Source organism: Amblyomma americanum, chromosome 2 (assembly GCF_052857255.1).
Source record: "Amblyomma americanum isolate KBUSLIRL-KWMA chromosome 2, ASM5285725v1, whole genome shotgun sequence".
Taxonomy (NCBI): Eukaryota; Metazoa; Arthropoda; class Arachnida; order Ixodida; family Ixodidae; genus Amblyomma; species Amblyomma americanum.
This window is the reverse complement of record NC_135498.1, coordinates 67,150,217-67,167,629: the sequence shown is the minus strand read 5'-3', so window position 1 is coordinate 67,167,629 and position 17,413 is coordinate 67,150,217. Positions and strand designations below refer to the sequence as shown.

General features: G+C 46.2%; 1 protein-coding gene across 1 annotated transcript in view; it reads right to left on the bottom strand.

Moving 5' to 3' along the window:
- Spt6 (transcription elongation factor Spt6) overlaps positions 1–17,413 on the bottom strand; it is a 51,619-nt gene that overhangs the window by 27,088 nt on the left and 7,118 nt on the right. The window contains exons 9-21 of the mRNA XM_077654546.1: positions 16,447–16,866; positions 13,840–13,929; positions 13,385–13,530; positions 12,080–12,330; positions 11,063–11,192; positions 10,139–10,289; positions 9,257–9,352; positions 9,071–9,172; positions 4,065–4,208; positions 2,824–2,954; positions 1,505–1,622; positions 742–818; positions 161–296 (exon numbers count right to left, since the gene is read on the bottom strand). Coding sequence (XP_077510672.1) covers positions 161–296; positions 742–818; positions 1,505–1,622; positions 2,824–2,954; positions 4,065–4,208; positions 9,071–9,172; positions 9,257–9,352; positions 10,139–10,289; positions 11,063–11,192; positions 12,080–12,330; positions 13,385–13,530; positions 13,840–13,929; positions 16,447–16,866 — 1,992 coding nt within the window. The remainder of the gene's footprint in view (positions 1–160; positions 297–741; positions 819–1,504; positions 1,623–2,823; positions 2,955–4,064; positions 4,209–9,070; positions 9,173–9,256; positions 9,353–10,138; positions 10,290–11,062; positions 11,193–12,079; positions 12,331–13,384; positions 13,531–13,839; positions 13,930–16,446; positions 16,867–17,413) is intronic.

Here is a 17,413-nt window from a genome sequence, read left to right as displayed (position 1 = left end):
AACAAGCCTGCTGACACCACTTAAAGCGTGTTTATCATATGCGTGCCTGTCCTTACGACATTGTTCACTGCACAACGCAGATTCAAGCTGAGAGCAGATCGATTGCAGGGCAAAATAAAACAAAAGACACGGGAAGACATACAATGAAATGACAACAGACCTCTGCCTTTTTGGAGTTCATGTAAACCAATGCAAGGTCATTGTCCTGAAGCTCCACATTGATCAGGGGCATCTGTTCATTCTCTGCAAGGTCTGCCACCACCCCCTTGATGTCTTCCACAATCATAAGAGCCTCTCTGAAATGTAAACACAAGTTGGCAAATGCCCCCTAAACACCAGAGGAGGGAAGAAACATCAAGTGAATAAAGCTGCCAAATGAATTATTTTTTTTGGAAACGAGAAATTCGGACATCTCCAATATTCAGACAGCACCACAGAACCATCCCTAGCCCCATACAGTTATCGAAAGGGTTCTTTTTGCTGGACTGCTTGATTAGTTGAACATTTTCCACCGTCTTTTACAAGTCCAAAACATCAGTAAGTAAGTGTAGCATTGCTTTGCAGCCTTTAAACAACATTTACTCGAAGAGGCAGTCTGGAAGACAAATGCCAGATGCGCACAAAAAAGCTACCTTAACAGTCCTAAAGCCATACTCCAATGCTGCTGAGCAAGCTGGCAGTAGAGTGTTGCCCGTGTCCCCTGCCCATAGAACAATGGCACATGCTGAGTGATGCCATTACCTGGACTGTGCCCCAACGCATATCACATGAGGCTTCTTGGTGCGGATGAACTTCCTGAGAACCTTGAGGTCAAGCTCCTGCAAGGGCAGTCAATGCAGCTAGTAAGGGCACCTTCAAAAAAGAGCAGCTTGTGCAACGCACCAAATTGAGCCCATGTGGAAGAGCATCAGATATGCCTCCAGCAAAAGTTCAATTTGCAGCACTCAAGGGTAGCTGCAAATTTCAGTGCCAGTTTGCACGCATAACAACTCTTAATTATTTAGAATTCACTTTTTTTAACTTCCAGTTTTACTTAAAGTGATGGCTTCGCTTCTGTCAGTCAAATTAAAACACACACACACACACACACACACACACACACACACACACACACACACACACACACACACACAAAACGAAATGTTGACCCCTTTCAAGTCACAATTACCAAGCAATGACTGCACTGGCCGTTGTCCATGACTCTTGCTGAGAGAAGAACCGGGCTTTGGAAGTGTGCAAACACAATGAGCTAACACAAGCGCACCCGAGTCCACGGTATCAGTACTGCTTTCACAAATGAGGCCACCAGCGAAGTCAAGAGTATGAAGTTGAGAAACAATACGAAGGGGGAGCAAAATCATAAAGGAACATCAAAATTCTCTAACTCTTTAACACTCTAACAGCCCTCCCCAGTACAACCTAGTACACTGCACATAGCACTGAATGCAATAGCCCAGCAAAGGCGATGCCACCATCTCCCCCTTGCCCCAAAGAAGTCGCGCACCTTGAGTTCCCTCTCCTTTTCCCTCCAGGCGTTTTTCCTCTTGAGTATGTGGGGCAGCCGCAGGTACTCCATCACCTCACCCGTGCCATCTATGAGGGCACCAAAAGCAGGAACCTCCCTGCACAGAGCAAAAGCACAGATTAAGTCCACACTTCCCACTAAAGCAAAGTCACTTTGCACTGAATCAGGCACAAAGACAGCCACCATGTTTACAAGGCAGACGACTCAAGATGTGGCTCGGTACAACCAGCTGGTTACACCAATGCCCCCTAGGAGCATCGACTCTTAATAAACACTGGACATTTTTTAAAAATTTGGTGTAGGGGCTTCTTAATGTTCTGCACATGACATGAGACGGAAGTGGAGAGTGAGAAAACAACAAAGCAAACATGGAATTACCACGTGGCCAGTAATGAGCAAGGATTTCGGCAGCAGTGTAGGTCAAGTGGACTGTCTTTGAATGCGCAATTCATCAGCGGTGATGGCAACGCCACAAGTGCCTGGTGTAAGGCAACTGACTTGGCCACGTGGCAGTGACATAGCTGCTTTGAGGTCAGAGGAGTTTGAAAATTCTGAAAGGCCCTCACTTCACGCTGCCAAGTGAAAGTGAATGCGTAATATGGGAACAAACCTTGTCCTTAAGTTACACCATGACTCCCACATCACCAGCACAGGTATGTTAGGCAAAACATTTGCTCAGTGACATCTCACAAATGAGGACCTTGTAGATTTTCAGCAAACTATGTGCTCTAGCCAAAAAGTCAAGTTGCAAGATGTGCTCCAGCTGACGAATCAGGTTACAAGGAAATTGCACACATTAAAGCTGCCCTTTCTTCCAATGTTTCCAAGGGTGGCGACGGACACATGTGATCCAGAAAGGCTACCACATGCTGAAACTGCCGCATGCAATCCATGGCCAAAGTTCAATGAAAAAAAACTACCATATTTACTCACATAACGATCCCCCCACCACCTCCTCCAAAATCATAGGATTGCGTCGTGATACAGCAAACACCTTTTGAAGCGAACAGTGTTGAAGAGCAAACAGCAGTGACACGAACGCGGCTAACCCAAGCTTTTGCTGATGATGGACGGACGGATGGGCAGGCATGCAGGCAGATGTATGATATGAAATTTCGACTCTTGCAAAAGAACTTCTTTGCCCCGTAATTAACCTTTCCCCCAAACTGATGTCACTTTTTCTGGAAAAAAAATGTGGGCTTATTGAACAAGTAAATATGGAATTGATTAACTAACACTGCGAACTAAGACTACAGAAGTGCCACCATGTATTCACCTGCCCAAAGGGTATCTCTCACCAATTGTTCTCATAGGCAATGGCGAGCACCCGAATGCCATCACGGGTGTCAAAGTCCTCGTCCTCCTCCATCTGGGGGTCCACCTGGTAGGGAGCCACCTTGAGCCAGTTGTACAATTTGCGACAGCACGCCTGGAGAGAAACGGGAGGAAGGTAACACGTCAAATCAGCAAAAAGCAGCTAACGTCATGTACTACATGTCTGTGACAACCTAGTCCTCAAGGGCATCTAAATTAGAACACAAAATAAAAGCAGCCCTACATGTTTACAGCCTACATGTCTGTTATAACCTAGTCCTCAAGGGCACCTAAATTAGAACACAAAATAAAAGCAGCCTTCAAAGCAGCCTTCGAAGGGGCTCGCAAATACTTGCACTTTTCATTTCATCTTCCCTTTCTTTGTTACTGATATTTCCCCCTCTTGGCTCTGTTAGCCTCATGACTGTCCAAAGGCTACTTTGTAAAACTAGTTGGCATGCTGTGTCTTTGTGCTGCTTCTTTCAAGAAGCTCTTGAATAGCTAATGCACTCTTTTCTCGTTTCCAGCAAATGGTGACATTTCACATTTTATGACATAACAAAATCCCCAAAGCCTTTTGACAGACGCAGCAGTACCCCCCCCCCCCTCTCAATATAGGTAGGTAGGAAAGACTTTTAATGCTCTAGAAAGGTGCTAGTAGCAGACGAGAAAGAAGAGGTCCATCTTCCTTCTTCTCATAGGGTCGGTGCCCCTATTCCAGGGCTCCGCTGAGCTTCGCTGCTCGTTGGGCGTGCTGGATCAGACCTTGTTGGCAACCCAGATCGCCGCTGGAGAGCCGGCTCTCCCACTGTTCCGCACTCGGGTCTTTGCGAAAGCTGAGCCGGCTCTCCCACTGTTCCGCACTCGGGTCTTTGCGAAAGCTGTCAATATAAAACTGTGCTCTGCAAGCAGCTGAATTTGTCATTAGCTGCACACACTCCCAGTGCAGCAACTTTGGCAAGTTCTCACAACTAAGGCATTTTTGTACTTTAGTTTCCTTCCTTCCTTCTCCATGAGCAATTCTAGCTCCACAGCACAAGAGGCTGTACGATAAACACCAAGGAAGTTTGTCACCACACGGGTGTCTCGCCATGCAGCCTCTTTTTCACTATGCTAAAACTATAATTTTGAGTACCTCAGTTCTAATTCCTTCAAGGCCAAAAATAAAACCAACGCAGCAGCACTTTCGTAAGGTGAAAGGAGAGACCAAGAATGTGTGTCGCACCTTGACAATGCCGTCCTGAGCCTCGTTGAGCAGTTGCGCCTTGAGCTCCTTCTCAAAGCTTGGGTAAAGGAACTTGCTCAGGGCAAAACCAAGGGCCTCGCTTCTCTGGTTGTTCCACTCCTGGACGTTGTTACTGAACTCGTCCTGGGCAAGAGTTGCAGGAAAAATTTAAGAAAAAAATGCTCGAGCACATGCCAGCCAGGTGGCAGAGAGCGGTAGTAGCAGTAAGTGCAGGCAAAACACCACAACAATTACCGAGGCAACTCAACAAATTTTACCAACTTTTTCCCTAAGTGCAATTTCCAAACAATACACAACAAATGCACATTATGCATCAGCAACACTGACCTGCCCTCTGCTTCTAGAGGCCTGTGTACTGTACAATGCCAGCGCACGTTAAAGAACCCCAGGTGGTCGAAATTTCCGAAGCCCTTTACTACGGCGTCCCTCATAGCCCGAGTCGCTTTGGGACGTTAAACCCCAATAAACCACTCTGCTTCCAAAACACGACAACAGTAAACAGCAAAGTTTACCACCTCTTGAAGAGATCACAAACAGTTGACCTGCTGACAAAACTAAGATTATGTAGAATGGAAGTGTCATAACACTTCTGTCACCTGTTGATAATGTTTGAAGCATGCCAACAGTCATCAAAAGCAAAGAAAGCATAGGGGAATGTTTTTCTTCTTAATTTGTAGTGCATTTTGTAGTGTAATTTGTAGTTTAATTTGTATGGGAAAGATAACTGATTAGAAAATACAGTCAAATCTCAATACAGTAAAACCTCGTTAATTCGAAATCGCTTAATTCGAACTTCCGGTTAATTCGAACTGACGGCCGGGTCCCGGCAAAGCCCTGTGTATTTCAATGGGTCAAAGCTCCCGATAATTCGAATATGCCGGTATCCACGTCGGTTAATTCGAACTAGGCGCCGATGGCTGGCATTGCTCCTCGCATATAGAAGTCACCTCGTAGCAAATACAATGCGCTGAAAATTTAAAAAAAATGCAGAATGATGAGAAAAAAAAATAAGCCAGCACGCATGTCAGCACGCACGAGGTGAGACGTGAATTTCGTTGCCCGAACCAACCCTCCGGTGCATGCCGTAGCAGGTTTTCGCTGCCGGAGCGTCGAAGCATTGGCTTGTCTATTTTTGGCTGACGCGCGGTCACGCGGGTAGCCACCCTACCGCGGGCGCCGCCTATGCTCCGGCCACGGTGGCCACGGTGGCTCCGGCGCAAGCCGTTGCAGGACTACCTTGCCGATTACTCGCTCAGCGATGTGCTCAATGCAGATGAAACCGCGCTTTATTTTAAGTTGCTGCCGAACAAGACTGTGAGTTACAAAGGCGACACATGTTCAGGCGGGAAGAGAAGCAAGGAAAGAGTGACGGTGTTGGTGTGCGCAAACGCGACTGGCACGGAACGGTGCCGCTTGCTAGTTATAGGCAAAACAGCGAAGCCTCGCTGCTTTAAAGGGCTAAAAACTCTCCCTGTTGATTATACTTTCAACAGAAAGTCGTGGATGACGCGAGCAAATTTCACGGATTGGCTGCGCATACTCGACAGGAAGTTCGCGGCACAGAACAGGAATGTTCTGTTCGTCGACAACTGTTCAGACCATTGCGACATCAGCGGACTGAAGGCGATCCGTCTGGCATTTCTGCCGAAAAACACTACGGCTGTGCTGCAGCCTATGGACCTTGGGGTTATTAAAAACCTCAAAACACTGTACAGGCGCCACCTCCTAGAGCGGATTCTTGTGTGTATGGACAGCGGCAAATCGTACGACGTCAATCTCCTCGGAGCCTGCCACATGCTGGCAACATCGTGGAATGCTGTCAAGGCGGGCACAGTCGCGAACTGTTATCGAAAGTGCGGCTTCATTGAAGGCCCAGAAGCCTGCAGCACGGCTGAGCTGGATGCTCAGTGTGATGACTCCGTCGCGCTGCACCCTGCCTACGCTGCTTTATCGGAGGGTGCATGTGAAACAGCGTCAGCACTCGATCTGGCTGCGCGCTACTTCTCCGCCGATGATAATTCGGACGCTGCGTTGGAGCTGTTGGGCAAGTTGCAGACGATGCTTGTCGAGTCACGGCAAAGAAAACGAAAACAAATGCGAATCACCGATCATTTTTCTCTTTGATATGCTTTGTCAATCTGCTGTTAATAAACATGTTTTTGAAGCATAGTGTCATATTTAATCATTAAGCTTGCTGCTTACGCGAATGCATTTTGATGTTAGCTCCAACCGCATAAACAAATTAACTTTATTTCCTTCGACATTCGGGCTCTATGATTTTAATTCGCGCAATCGCCCGCCGCAAATGTGTAGTAGCGCGTAGTAAGAGATAACGATCTCAGATATGCCTGTTTTAGCTTCGGCCCGTGCTGCCGGGCGTGATGGCCGCTTTTCTTTAGCGCCCGCTCGTTAATTCAAACTCCGCTTAATTCGAACAATTTTCCTGTCCCCCTCGAGTTCGAATTAACGAGGTTTTACTGTATAACGAATCACGCAGAACCGCCAAAAATCATTTGTTATTTTAAAATGTCGTAATGAAAAACGCAGTTATAAGCCAGTGGTCAAACCTAGCAACGAAGATGACCTACCTTGGCAGTAGAAAAGTGTGCAGACAAGCAAACTCTCAAATTAATATGTTGCACTCACTTCAAAGCTGCTTTATTTGGAGAAATCAGTAATTTTCTCCTGGCACGTGCAGCACACACAGCTGATTAGGAATGCCTCTACACCTTCCACTTTGCACAACTCCTCATCGAGTACGTCACTGCCCGTGCGATGAAATTGCGGACTGTGTTCGTGTGCACTAAAACATCAGAGTTTCATATGACCTCCTCTTCAGTGTTCGGTGACCCACAATTGTCTTCCTTCAGGTTGTCATCATCACTGGAGACGTCGTGATTGCTGTTAATGATCGGTTGTCAAGTCAGCTGTGAGGCTAGTACTGCGCTGTCACTCTCCACGTAGTCGTCGAACGAAGAGACAGCGGGCAGCAGTTCTGCAACCTCAGCCCACAGGCCTCCCGGGTTGCTTTCAATCACCTCTAGGTCGTCTTCAAGCTACAAACGCTTTGAGGAGCCCTGTAAGCGTTTCCACTGCCTGACGAATACTTATTGCAGTAGGCTGCTTTAGGCAGAGGTTGATAAGCAACCACTGCACAAGACGCTTACTAAGCTCCGCCTTCACATTCTTTATGATGCCTTGGTCTAGCAGTTGCAACAAAGACATGTTGTTTGGCGGCAGGAACTCCAGGCGAACATGCGCCTAGCAAACATTCACAATGTGAACTGAGCAGTTGTCAACAACCAAAAGAATTCTTCGGTCATCCTTCCTCATTTGTTTGTCGAGTATGATCAGCCACTCCGAAAACAATTCTCTCATCATCCATGCACGCTTGTTCGCACTGTAGTCGTACGCTGCTGACATCACGTTCTTCGTCCAGTGAGGCTTCGCGTACTTGCCTATGACAAGCGGCTAAATTTTTTCCTACCAGTTGCATTGCAGCAGAGCAAGACAGTCACGTGAAGACACGACTTCTTCCCTCCTTTGCACTGCTGTGCTTTGAAGTGCATCGTCCGATCTGGCAGCAGATGATAAAAACATGCAGTCTCGTCCGCGTTGAAAATATCGTCTTCAGAGTAGGATTCAGCTACCTCTCGGAAACGATCATTTCGCCAGGAATCAGCGCCTTCTCTGTCAGCAGCCTTTTCCTCGCACGAGACTACCTGCCAAGTTATTCCGTTTCTTTGACAGAAACAGAAAAGCCAACACGCACTTGCGTCGAACACAGTTATTTCAAGTGCATCAGCAAATTCGCGCTTTTCTTGCAGCATTGGGCCAGACACGAGAACGTTTTGCAGTCTAGCATCTTTAAACCATGTGACAACAGCTTCGTCCACATTTTGAAAGTTTCCCAGTTGCAACCATTTCCTCGGAGAAGGAAGTTGCGACTCCCAGTGAAGTTTGAGGATATTGTCTCGATCCTTCAAAATGGTCGCGACCATCAATGGGGCAATGCCACGCTGTTTGCAGAGGTCAATTTGCTTTTTCCCTGCATCGATTTCTTGCAGTATGTCCACTTTTTCATGCAGCAATAACTGCTTTCACTTCTTCTTGGCGCCATCGCTAGCTGCATTCATCGTTGAATCACTCACGAACTTCGCAGTAAGATCACGCACAACGAAGAAAAAAAAAACACTTGCACGAACAACGATCGAACGGCCACCGACACCCAACACAAAGAGAGAGAAGAGAAAAAGGCAGATAGGCCTGCTAGGCTACTGAACGTTAAACCACAGCCTTGTGGTGGCGCTAGACATGGTGATGATAATAGTTACTGCCCTCGGAGCCAACACACAGAAACGGCATTTTCTGATTCACATGATGGTCGCGACGCTGTTAATTTTAGCCGAATTCGTAATACTGATGTTCCCTGATTATACAGGGGAGAATAAATTAGTAAGTCATTCTGAAATATGTGCTATATCTGAAAACATGCCAGATACTTCTTTACATTGAAAATAATGGCAATTTGGTGGGGATTTTTAAAAATTTGTTAATATGAAAAATTTGTTAATGTGGTGTTCGTAGTAATGAGATTTGACTGTATAAGGAAAGACAACCACATGAAACAATGCATCAACAATCGTCTTTCAGGTAAAAAAAAAAACGATTCACAAATAATTTCCCACTGATCCACACTACAAATTAAAAAAAAATTCCCCTGTGCTTTCCTTGGTTTTGGTGATCGTTGGCTTCCTTGAAATGCACGTCATAATGAGCCCCTCATGTCCCTACCCTTGCATGCTGAACTCTTTGCTGTAGTGATATCAGCATAACTGGAATATCTGAAAACATGCCAGATATTTCTTTTTGTTTCTGTCAAAAAGAAATGAGTTTTGGTATCTTTCACCAGATGTGAACCCTGCCATGGCCAAATAAAGAGTGCAGTAATGGGTAGCTTCTGCCACCACAAATGTCAAGCTTACCCTGTAGTAGAGCTGCTTAATCTCGTCAAGGTAAACGCCAGGATTTGACTGTGAGCTTCCATCCATGGAAATGGTAATCTTGAGCAGCTTCTCGTTTTCAGCCTATTGGATTAAAAAGCCCTGGATCAGTCAAGCTTCAAGATATTCAGAGAGCACTTTGAATACATGCATCGAAAATGCTGTCACCTGTGTCATATTGAGAAACTGGGCTCCTTCCAAGTCCCGCACAGGCTTATTTTTTAGGTACTTTACAGGGTAGCATGGGTGGTTCTCATCAATTTCCTATAAAGAAAAAAAAGAAGACAAAACTTCACAAATGCACTGACTGACCCCTCGGATGAGTTTTGACATGTTAGCCTGGTGTACACTTTATTGCTATCAAATTAGTGCATTCTGCCTAGGAAAACTGCTGAAACTTGTTTCCCAACTATGGTAGAACCTCGATGATATGAATCTTGTGGGGTCGAGAAAAACTTCGTGTAATCCAAAACTAACAAAATCTGACGTCCTTTCCGCCCTTCCTTCTGTCTCTCTTCTTTGGCCGGGAGCCGTTGCGCTGTTATTCTATAAATACGCCCCGCTACAGTACCAACTAGCCCAACTATTAACACTTCTGAACAAAACCCATATGCAGAAGTATGGGAAATGCATTTACACAGGTTTGTTTATGGCTGATGGAATTTATTTACCGCCGTGCGGCCACAGCTCAACTACTCGCGGTACACACAACGCGACTAGTGATCACGACGTAGGCGATGTGCAGGTCGTGCACTGCCGCTCACTGCTCCCTGTGCGTATAGTGCAACTAGAAATCGTGGCATTAGCAATGTATAGGCAGCGCTTAGCACTCGAGGGTGCAATCACGGCTCACGCATTCATACCATCCGTAGTGGCATGGGAGAGTGCTCAAAATATCACAAATTTCGTACATTGTACACAATGCACTCCGGGAGGGGAATTTTACGAATTCATATCAACCGTATTTTTAACACCAAGGTTCTACTGTAGTACCAAACTCTCCGTATGACGCTGATGCTGCATCATTGAAAGGGTGAGACTACTGCTTGCCTTGAGACCCTTCTTTGTGGGTGCGATGCTGATCTTGGCCCTTTCAAAAAACGTCTCGCGGATACACCTTCGCACCAGTGGGTCCATAGCAATCATCACAGCCACCATGTAGCGGGCTGCCTTCAGGGCTTCTTCTGGGGTCGTGAAGCGCCTGTGAGAAAAAAAAGTCATAGAAGATAAATGTGATTCATGCAGCAGTTTGTGTTAGGATTATTGCTGCTCCCTGACGGTGACATAATTCAGTCCGTGAATCATCACCGTGTGACATGATGCCGTACCCCATCTCCACTCACCCCATCTAATCCTGTAATTACAGTGTGCCATGCCATACTCCTCCCCACCCAACTCTGCTTGGCAACCGCAATTCCCCTCTCGCTTTTCCCCTGCCCTTTCCCCCAAGGCTTCGTTCGCGCTTACAACGCCAGACACTTTTTCTGCTAATGGGGGGTTCAAATGCTAAAGCATTTGCTAACATGGTGCGCATTCAAATGCATTAGCATTTGAGCACACACCCCGTGCCCCTACAGAGTAAACAAGCAACTGCTTCCCCTCCCGCAATGCAGGTATGTACACACCCTAGCTGTAACAGTCTCTTTTCACACAAGTGCAACATGTCCCTCACTGCATGACAGCATGTGGCAGGGAGATGAACACGGGCTAACCTTCCAAACAGGCGAGAGTAAGAAGGGAAGAAAAAACAACCTTTAGGTCACATAATGATCAATGCAAAGCTCTCTAGTGGGTGGGCCAAGTATTCCTGACATCATTTTTAAAGCATGCAGGTAAATGTTATGGCACTCATGCATTTTCAAGGGTTTTGCAATAATGGTCCAATTTCGAAGACTCATGTTCACAGACTTTCAGCATGAGCCTCAAATCAAAAGCTTCCCCAGCTCTACAAACCAAGTAGCAAGAGGAACTCACTTGCTGACGTAGTCAGCAGCAACCACCTGTGGTTCAACAGGAAACTGGTCCACTTCATGTCGCTGATAGTTGTCACGCAGATTCTCCCCAAACTGCTCCGGCGTCAAGCCAAATTTCTTTGCCAAGCCCTCTGAAATTGCATGCAACTAAGCATTGCACTACCACATAATATACCATTGGGAGCAAATGTAATGGAAAAATGTAGGCACAAGTCTACAACTCCTGACCATTGCAGTTCCCAGGTACAGTTGAAAAGGTGAGCCTCTGGCAACTGCCTCACTGTCTGTTTTGTGTAGGTTTTTTTATTTTATTTGAAAAGCTAGCAACAAACTAAAGAATTTGTATTTCAAGCTGTAGCGGTCGAATGCGTAATGTTGAGAGCTATGTCAAAAATTCACACGCCATGCTAAAACTGGCTATGTATGGCAACACTAATGGAGCATCTTTTGCAGCTGTTTTCATACTTTCTGCACTTTGCACTCTGCTCTTTGCACCACAAAAAACTTTTCCCTTTATCATGCTCCGACAGTCGTCATTTCTTAAATTTACTAGGAACATCCAATCAACCTGCTTATCCAAGAATCACTGCTTACAGGGCAAAAACATGTTCGGCGAGTCACCACTAGTACGCAACATTTACACACTTAATAAGGCCTCCGTTGCTGGTGAAATCTGCACATTTAACATAGCCGAGAGGTGGTGATTTATTGCAAATGACCTCACTGTCCCTTCAATATGCCAGAAGGTTTACACGCACATACGTACTGCTGTTTTCCATCCAGCCCTGACAAAGAAGCATGTATCAGGTTTCCATTTTTTTACTAACTTTACAGCACTCACATAAGTCCTCAGGCCACTCAAAAATACTTTTCTCACAATAACCGCCAAAAAAAGAAGGCGATGCAATATCTGTTTAGCTCCCCAGCTGAAAACACTCATCTCCCTAAATCTTTGCGAGAACAGGACACCATCTATGCACACCTTAAGTGCCAGAGATTAAGAAAAAGAAGGTCCCACCAAGGCCCATGTCCCGGCAGATGTCAAACAGCCGTTTCCGAACAGGGTGTTTGAGGCGCTGGTTTTCAGCATCAGAGTCCTCGCCGTCCCTGGCCGGCGGGTTCTCCCCATTTTCACCATTCTCGGCTTCGGCCTCTTTCTTTTTGCGCTTGCGCATGGCCTCCTGCATATCGGGCACGTCTTGTGCATAGTACAGCAAGAAGAACTGGTACACGTCCCGCAGCTCTTCAGGCGTCTGCACCTCCTTCAGCCTGCAGATTAGAAAGGCCCACAAAGTGACTCGCATTACGCTCAAAGCAACAGTAAATGCAATTCAACAAAACCTCCATTTGTTTCCAGAATCTTTGAGGCCATATTCTGGGCATGTCCTGTGACATGTCCCTGCACAACACCTTTAATGAAGCTTGGCTGTATGTCTCGTGTTTTCAGCATTCCTGGTGACACCACGAAAAACCTTACGGACAAGAGCTTGGGGCAGTATCTATTGTGAAAGAAGTCATCTACTTGGCCCAGCGTGGTAGCACTGGTTTGGTTAGCAGCGTAGGCCACTGGTAAAGCCAACATGTTCAAACAAGTACAGCCAAAATAACACAGAGTTTTTGGCTGTGTCGCAAGCAGTAGCTGAAGTGAGCCCTCACAGAGTTACCAGAGACTTTCTCAGCTTCTGCATTTCACCAACAAACTCTAATCCTACAGGGCCACTGAAACGTCTCGCAACAGCTTGCTTTGCAACATGCAGCCACAGCTGAAATCCACGTCGGCATCCCTAAAGGTAATTAATGCACACAAACGGGAAGAAAAATTTGTATTCCTGCTTCTGAAGTGACAGCTTCAAAATCCTGTAACTCAACTTCTATAACAGCCATGATAATTTTAGCTTTACTGCATAGCTTGATGGCCACAGAAAACCCAATGGCATGCAATCTATGAAGTTCCCTGCAGCAGAATTTTGTTAAAGTTCTTCACAAAAACTTACATAACATATTGCATAAGTGCACAAGGACCTGTTGCACATAAAATTAAATGACATAGTTGGAATCGCACGCAAAGGCACATGTTCCCTGAAGCTTTCATTAATAAAAAATTTTTTTCTAAAGCCTTCTCCCCTTGCTTCAATTTATTAGTTTCAGCCTATCTACTACATTGTTCGTGCTAGGTATGCAAACATGTTGGATTAAGTCTTTTTGTATGTGTAATTGTACCCTACTATTTTTACATGAATTGCTAACCCCACTCCTGCAATAGCCACAATAGGGGCTGCAGTATGTAAAAATAAAATAAAACAAAAATAAACAGAGCCAGCACCTCTGGAAGTCGTTCTCATCAATGGGCCGCACATTGTCAGGCAGTGGCTTGTCCGGGTCATCCTGAAGTATCTGGTCACACTGGAACTCTTGCATGCGCTGGAACAGTTGCTGCAGGTTCTTCTTGCGCTGCTGCAGTTGGCACCACTGCATCGCCAATAGAAACGTGGAGAGAACACAATCTATTTCGGAGCTCACTCCCTTACACAGCAACAATTGCATCAACGAGCTGCACTCTTTACCCCCTATAAAATGCCATGACAAATGTAGCCAATGAGCACCAACACACTTTACCAGCAAATGACGAAATAATGGCGGTGAAGTAGTCCCACTCCAAAGAAGGTCCATCATTTTTAGCAAACCAATTCTTGACGCTAGCAAAGCAAGCAAGGAAAGAGTGCAGTGCCCAAGAACCCAACTTCTGTGAAGCAGCAATAGGAAGAAGTGATTCAGCACCTTTTCATCCCACTTGTACACTGTCCAGAGGTCATTAATGTTGAGGTCAGGCTCCACATACTCCTTCCGGTAGAAGGCAATAAATGGGACCTGAAACCATACAAGAACACTGTGAGCAAGAAGTGACAGACTGCAATGTTGGGTGACCAACAAGACCTGTACAGTTGAACCTCTATGTAACGAACCTCTATGTAACGAATTCCTGGATTTTACGAAATTTTTCAATTCCCCAGCACATCCCCCATTGAAGCCCATGTATAGGCGACCTCCATGTAACGAACTCGTTGCGGCAGTTGACCTTGATGTAACGAATCCGTGGCTCTGATCATCGAGCTGTATCTTGTAATGTTTTGCCCGAAATTTGACCGGGCAGTGCGCAACTTTAATGAATATTGTTTAAGTAAGTTTTTATATTAAAAGGTAAAGTAGACCGCGAGCAGAACGCTTGCAATCGCAGCAAACAAGCAGACCTCAGTGATGATGATGATGTTGAGCGCCGCTATCGCCGCTCCGTGGCAAGCGTAGCAACTTTTAAGCTTTCATTTTGTAGCTTGACACTAGGTGGCACTACTATGACAAATTTTTCGTGGTGTTGCGGCGCAGTTATGGTAAGCCTTCTTCGTCAGCGTGTTGACGTGTGTGTGTTGGTGTGTGTTTACGGTGTCGGTTCGTTACGATGAGTTCTGCTGTGAGGAAACGCAAAGTTTTGTTGCTTGAAGATAAGCTCTCGATTTTGAATGCGGTTACCGCCGGCGAAAAAAAGAAGGATGTCGCTGCCCGCTTCAATATACCAGCCAGCTCCCTGTCAACCATTCTTGCTGCAGAACAAAGCATCCGCAGTGCGATGGAGTCGGGCACAAGCGCCCAGAAGAAAAGACTGAAGACGTCGACGTATGCTGATGTGGACAACGCCGTGTTTGCATGGTTTTTGGACAGACGAGCACAAAACGTGCCCATAAGTGGCGCGATTTTGCAGCAGAAAGCCATAGATTTTGCTTGTATCCTGGGCCACGACGACTTCAAAGCGAGTAACAGCTGGCTACAAGGATTTAAAAGCCGGCACGGTGTCGTCGGAAAAGTGGTATCTGGCGAGTCTGCCTCCGCAGACAGCGATGCTGCTGCCTCGTGGGTGGCCAAGAAGCTTCCCGGCATTTTCAGCCACTATGAAGCTGCCGACATTTATAATGCTGATGAGACGGCCCTGTTTTTTTAAATGTTACCGAGCCGCACGTTCTCACTGAAAGGAGAAGACTGCCGCGGTGGAAAGCAAATTAAACTCCGCGTGACGGTTTTGCTTTGCGCCAACACTGATGCCAGCGACAAGCGAATCCTGTTTGTTATTTTCCGCAATGCCCGATCCGGATGTTTTAAAGGAACAGGGCGGATGCCAGTAAAATATGTGGCAAACTCCAAAGCTTGGATGTCGCGGGCAATTTTTTACGACTGGCTGAAGGAGCTCAACCAAGATGTCAAGCGACAAGTTCGCAGCATTTGTTTGCTGCTTGACAACTGCTCCGCGCACCATGTGGAAGGCCTACAGCTTTCTAAGGTCGAGCTGCAGCATTTGCCACCTAACTGCACTTCTCTGGTACAGCCCTTAGACAAATGGGTTATTAACAGCTTTAAATGCTGTTACCGGCGTCAATTGATACAGAAGATGCTCCTGGACATCCGCCTTGAATGGCCAACAAAAGTGGATATCTACCAAGCAATCGAAATGCTTGCTGCGTCGTGGCAAGAGGTCGGATCACAAGTGATCACCAATTGCTTCGCCAAGGCTCAGGTAAATAAGGCCATTCAAGCTACAGTCACTGAAGACGAACCTTCAAGCCCACCCGAGGTCGCAGAAGCGTGGGATGAACTACGCATGAACGGTGGGGTGCCCGACGGTGTCGAGCTGTGCAACTTTTTGTTCGTGGACAACGGCGCCGTGGCTACGGAAGAGATGACTGATGCGGCACTTGTCGAAACCGTTAAAGATAGCCTTGAAGGTGACGGTTCGTCAGAGCCTGATACGTTTTGTGCTGTTCCCACCGCGAGGGAATTGATGGACGCGGTGGACGTTCTGCGCCATTTCGTCGGCTCGCAGGACGATGAAGCAGCCATGGATGCCTTAGTTTCCTTGGAGCGCCGAGTAGTGGCTTTGATCGGGCAAAAACAGCAAGCGAAAATTACGCAGTTTTTCTCTATTAAATAAATTCTTTGAATGGCGAGTTCACTTGAATTGATATCTGTCGAATTTTTATTTCGTTTTGGCATAATCCTTACCAGTCTTAACCCAAAACTGCATGTAACGAAAACCTGGATATAACGAAAAATTGCGAACTTTTTTCAATTTCGTTATATCCAGGTTTGACTGTATGTAGGAAAACTGAATGTGCCAATAAAAAAAATTTTATTCAGAACAGAGCAATAGTACTTTTACATCGACATCCAACCATAACAAGCTCACTGCAATTCCCTTCTAAAGCACTTCCCTATGCTGCAACGATACCCCTTGTGTGGATTCGATACAATACTGTTCACATCACGGTTTTGCAAATGGTTCATAGTGGCCTGTAGTAGAAATAAAAAAAGGATGAAAGAAAGGAACAGAGCAGTACACACCTCAAAAAGCTGATTCCGCATGAACTTGAGCGCCTCAGCAATCTTCGATATAGCAGTGACACTCTTGCGCCCTGCTGGAGGTTGATGTCGGCCTGCCAGGTCGGAGGCAGCAGATGATCCCTTGGTGCCTTCTTCAGCAGATGTCTGTACCGAGATGGTGGGGTTGCCGAACGCCTGCTTGTAGATCCACTCTGCCTCGCGCGCAATCTCTTCTTCTGGCGCCGAAGTCACCGGCACCACCCGCAGCTGAAACCTTTCAGGTATGTCCGTCGACCGGATTTCATTATCCCTGTCAGTGAAGTGACCCCGCTCCAGCTCAACGGGCTCGTACACCTCAAAGATGCTTTTCTTGGTCTGACGCTTGTGCGATGTCTTTTTGGGACGTGGGCGCGTCTCCCCTTCCTCCTCTTCATCTTCATACTACGGAAACGGAAGAATGGGGAGATTTCTGTAATCAGGTCCATCTCGTGCCGCCTTAACAACAAAACGCAGCATATGGGTTGAGATAGCAATATTTCATTTTATCACAGCTTGGCTGAAGACAGAGTAAGACAATGAGATAATAGCAGTATGCCACGAGACTTCAACTGCACGTGGTTCAGTCCGCAGTGCCCAGTAAGATTAACAAAGTCGTCTGCTGCTCTCTTCAGACAACATCCTATTTGCAAACATAGATACCTAAATGACACTGCTTAAAGGTGTTTTCTTGTTGAACATATGAACACAGGTACAAGAACAGAAACAACAAAGAAAATATATTAGCCATGTTAAAGTAAAATATGGCATGTAGCATAATTCCCTGGACAGGAGAGGAACCTAATGCGGAGATGTCGCCTTCCAAAAGTCAGATCCTTTTCCAAACACTTCAGTGTCCTTGCAATGCAGTGTAAATGCTGCGGAAGTACATTCGCTTTCCTTTAACAGTTGTATGATCAGAACATGGCAAAACTGGTAAGTCCTTCCAGCC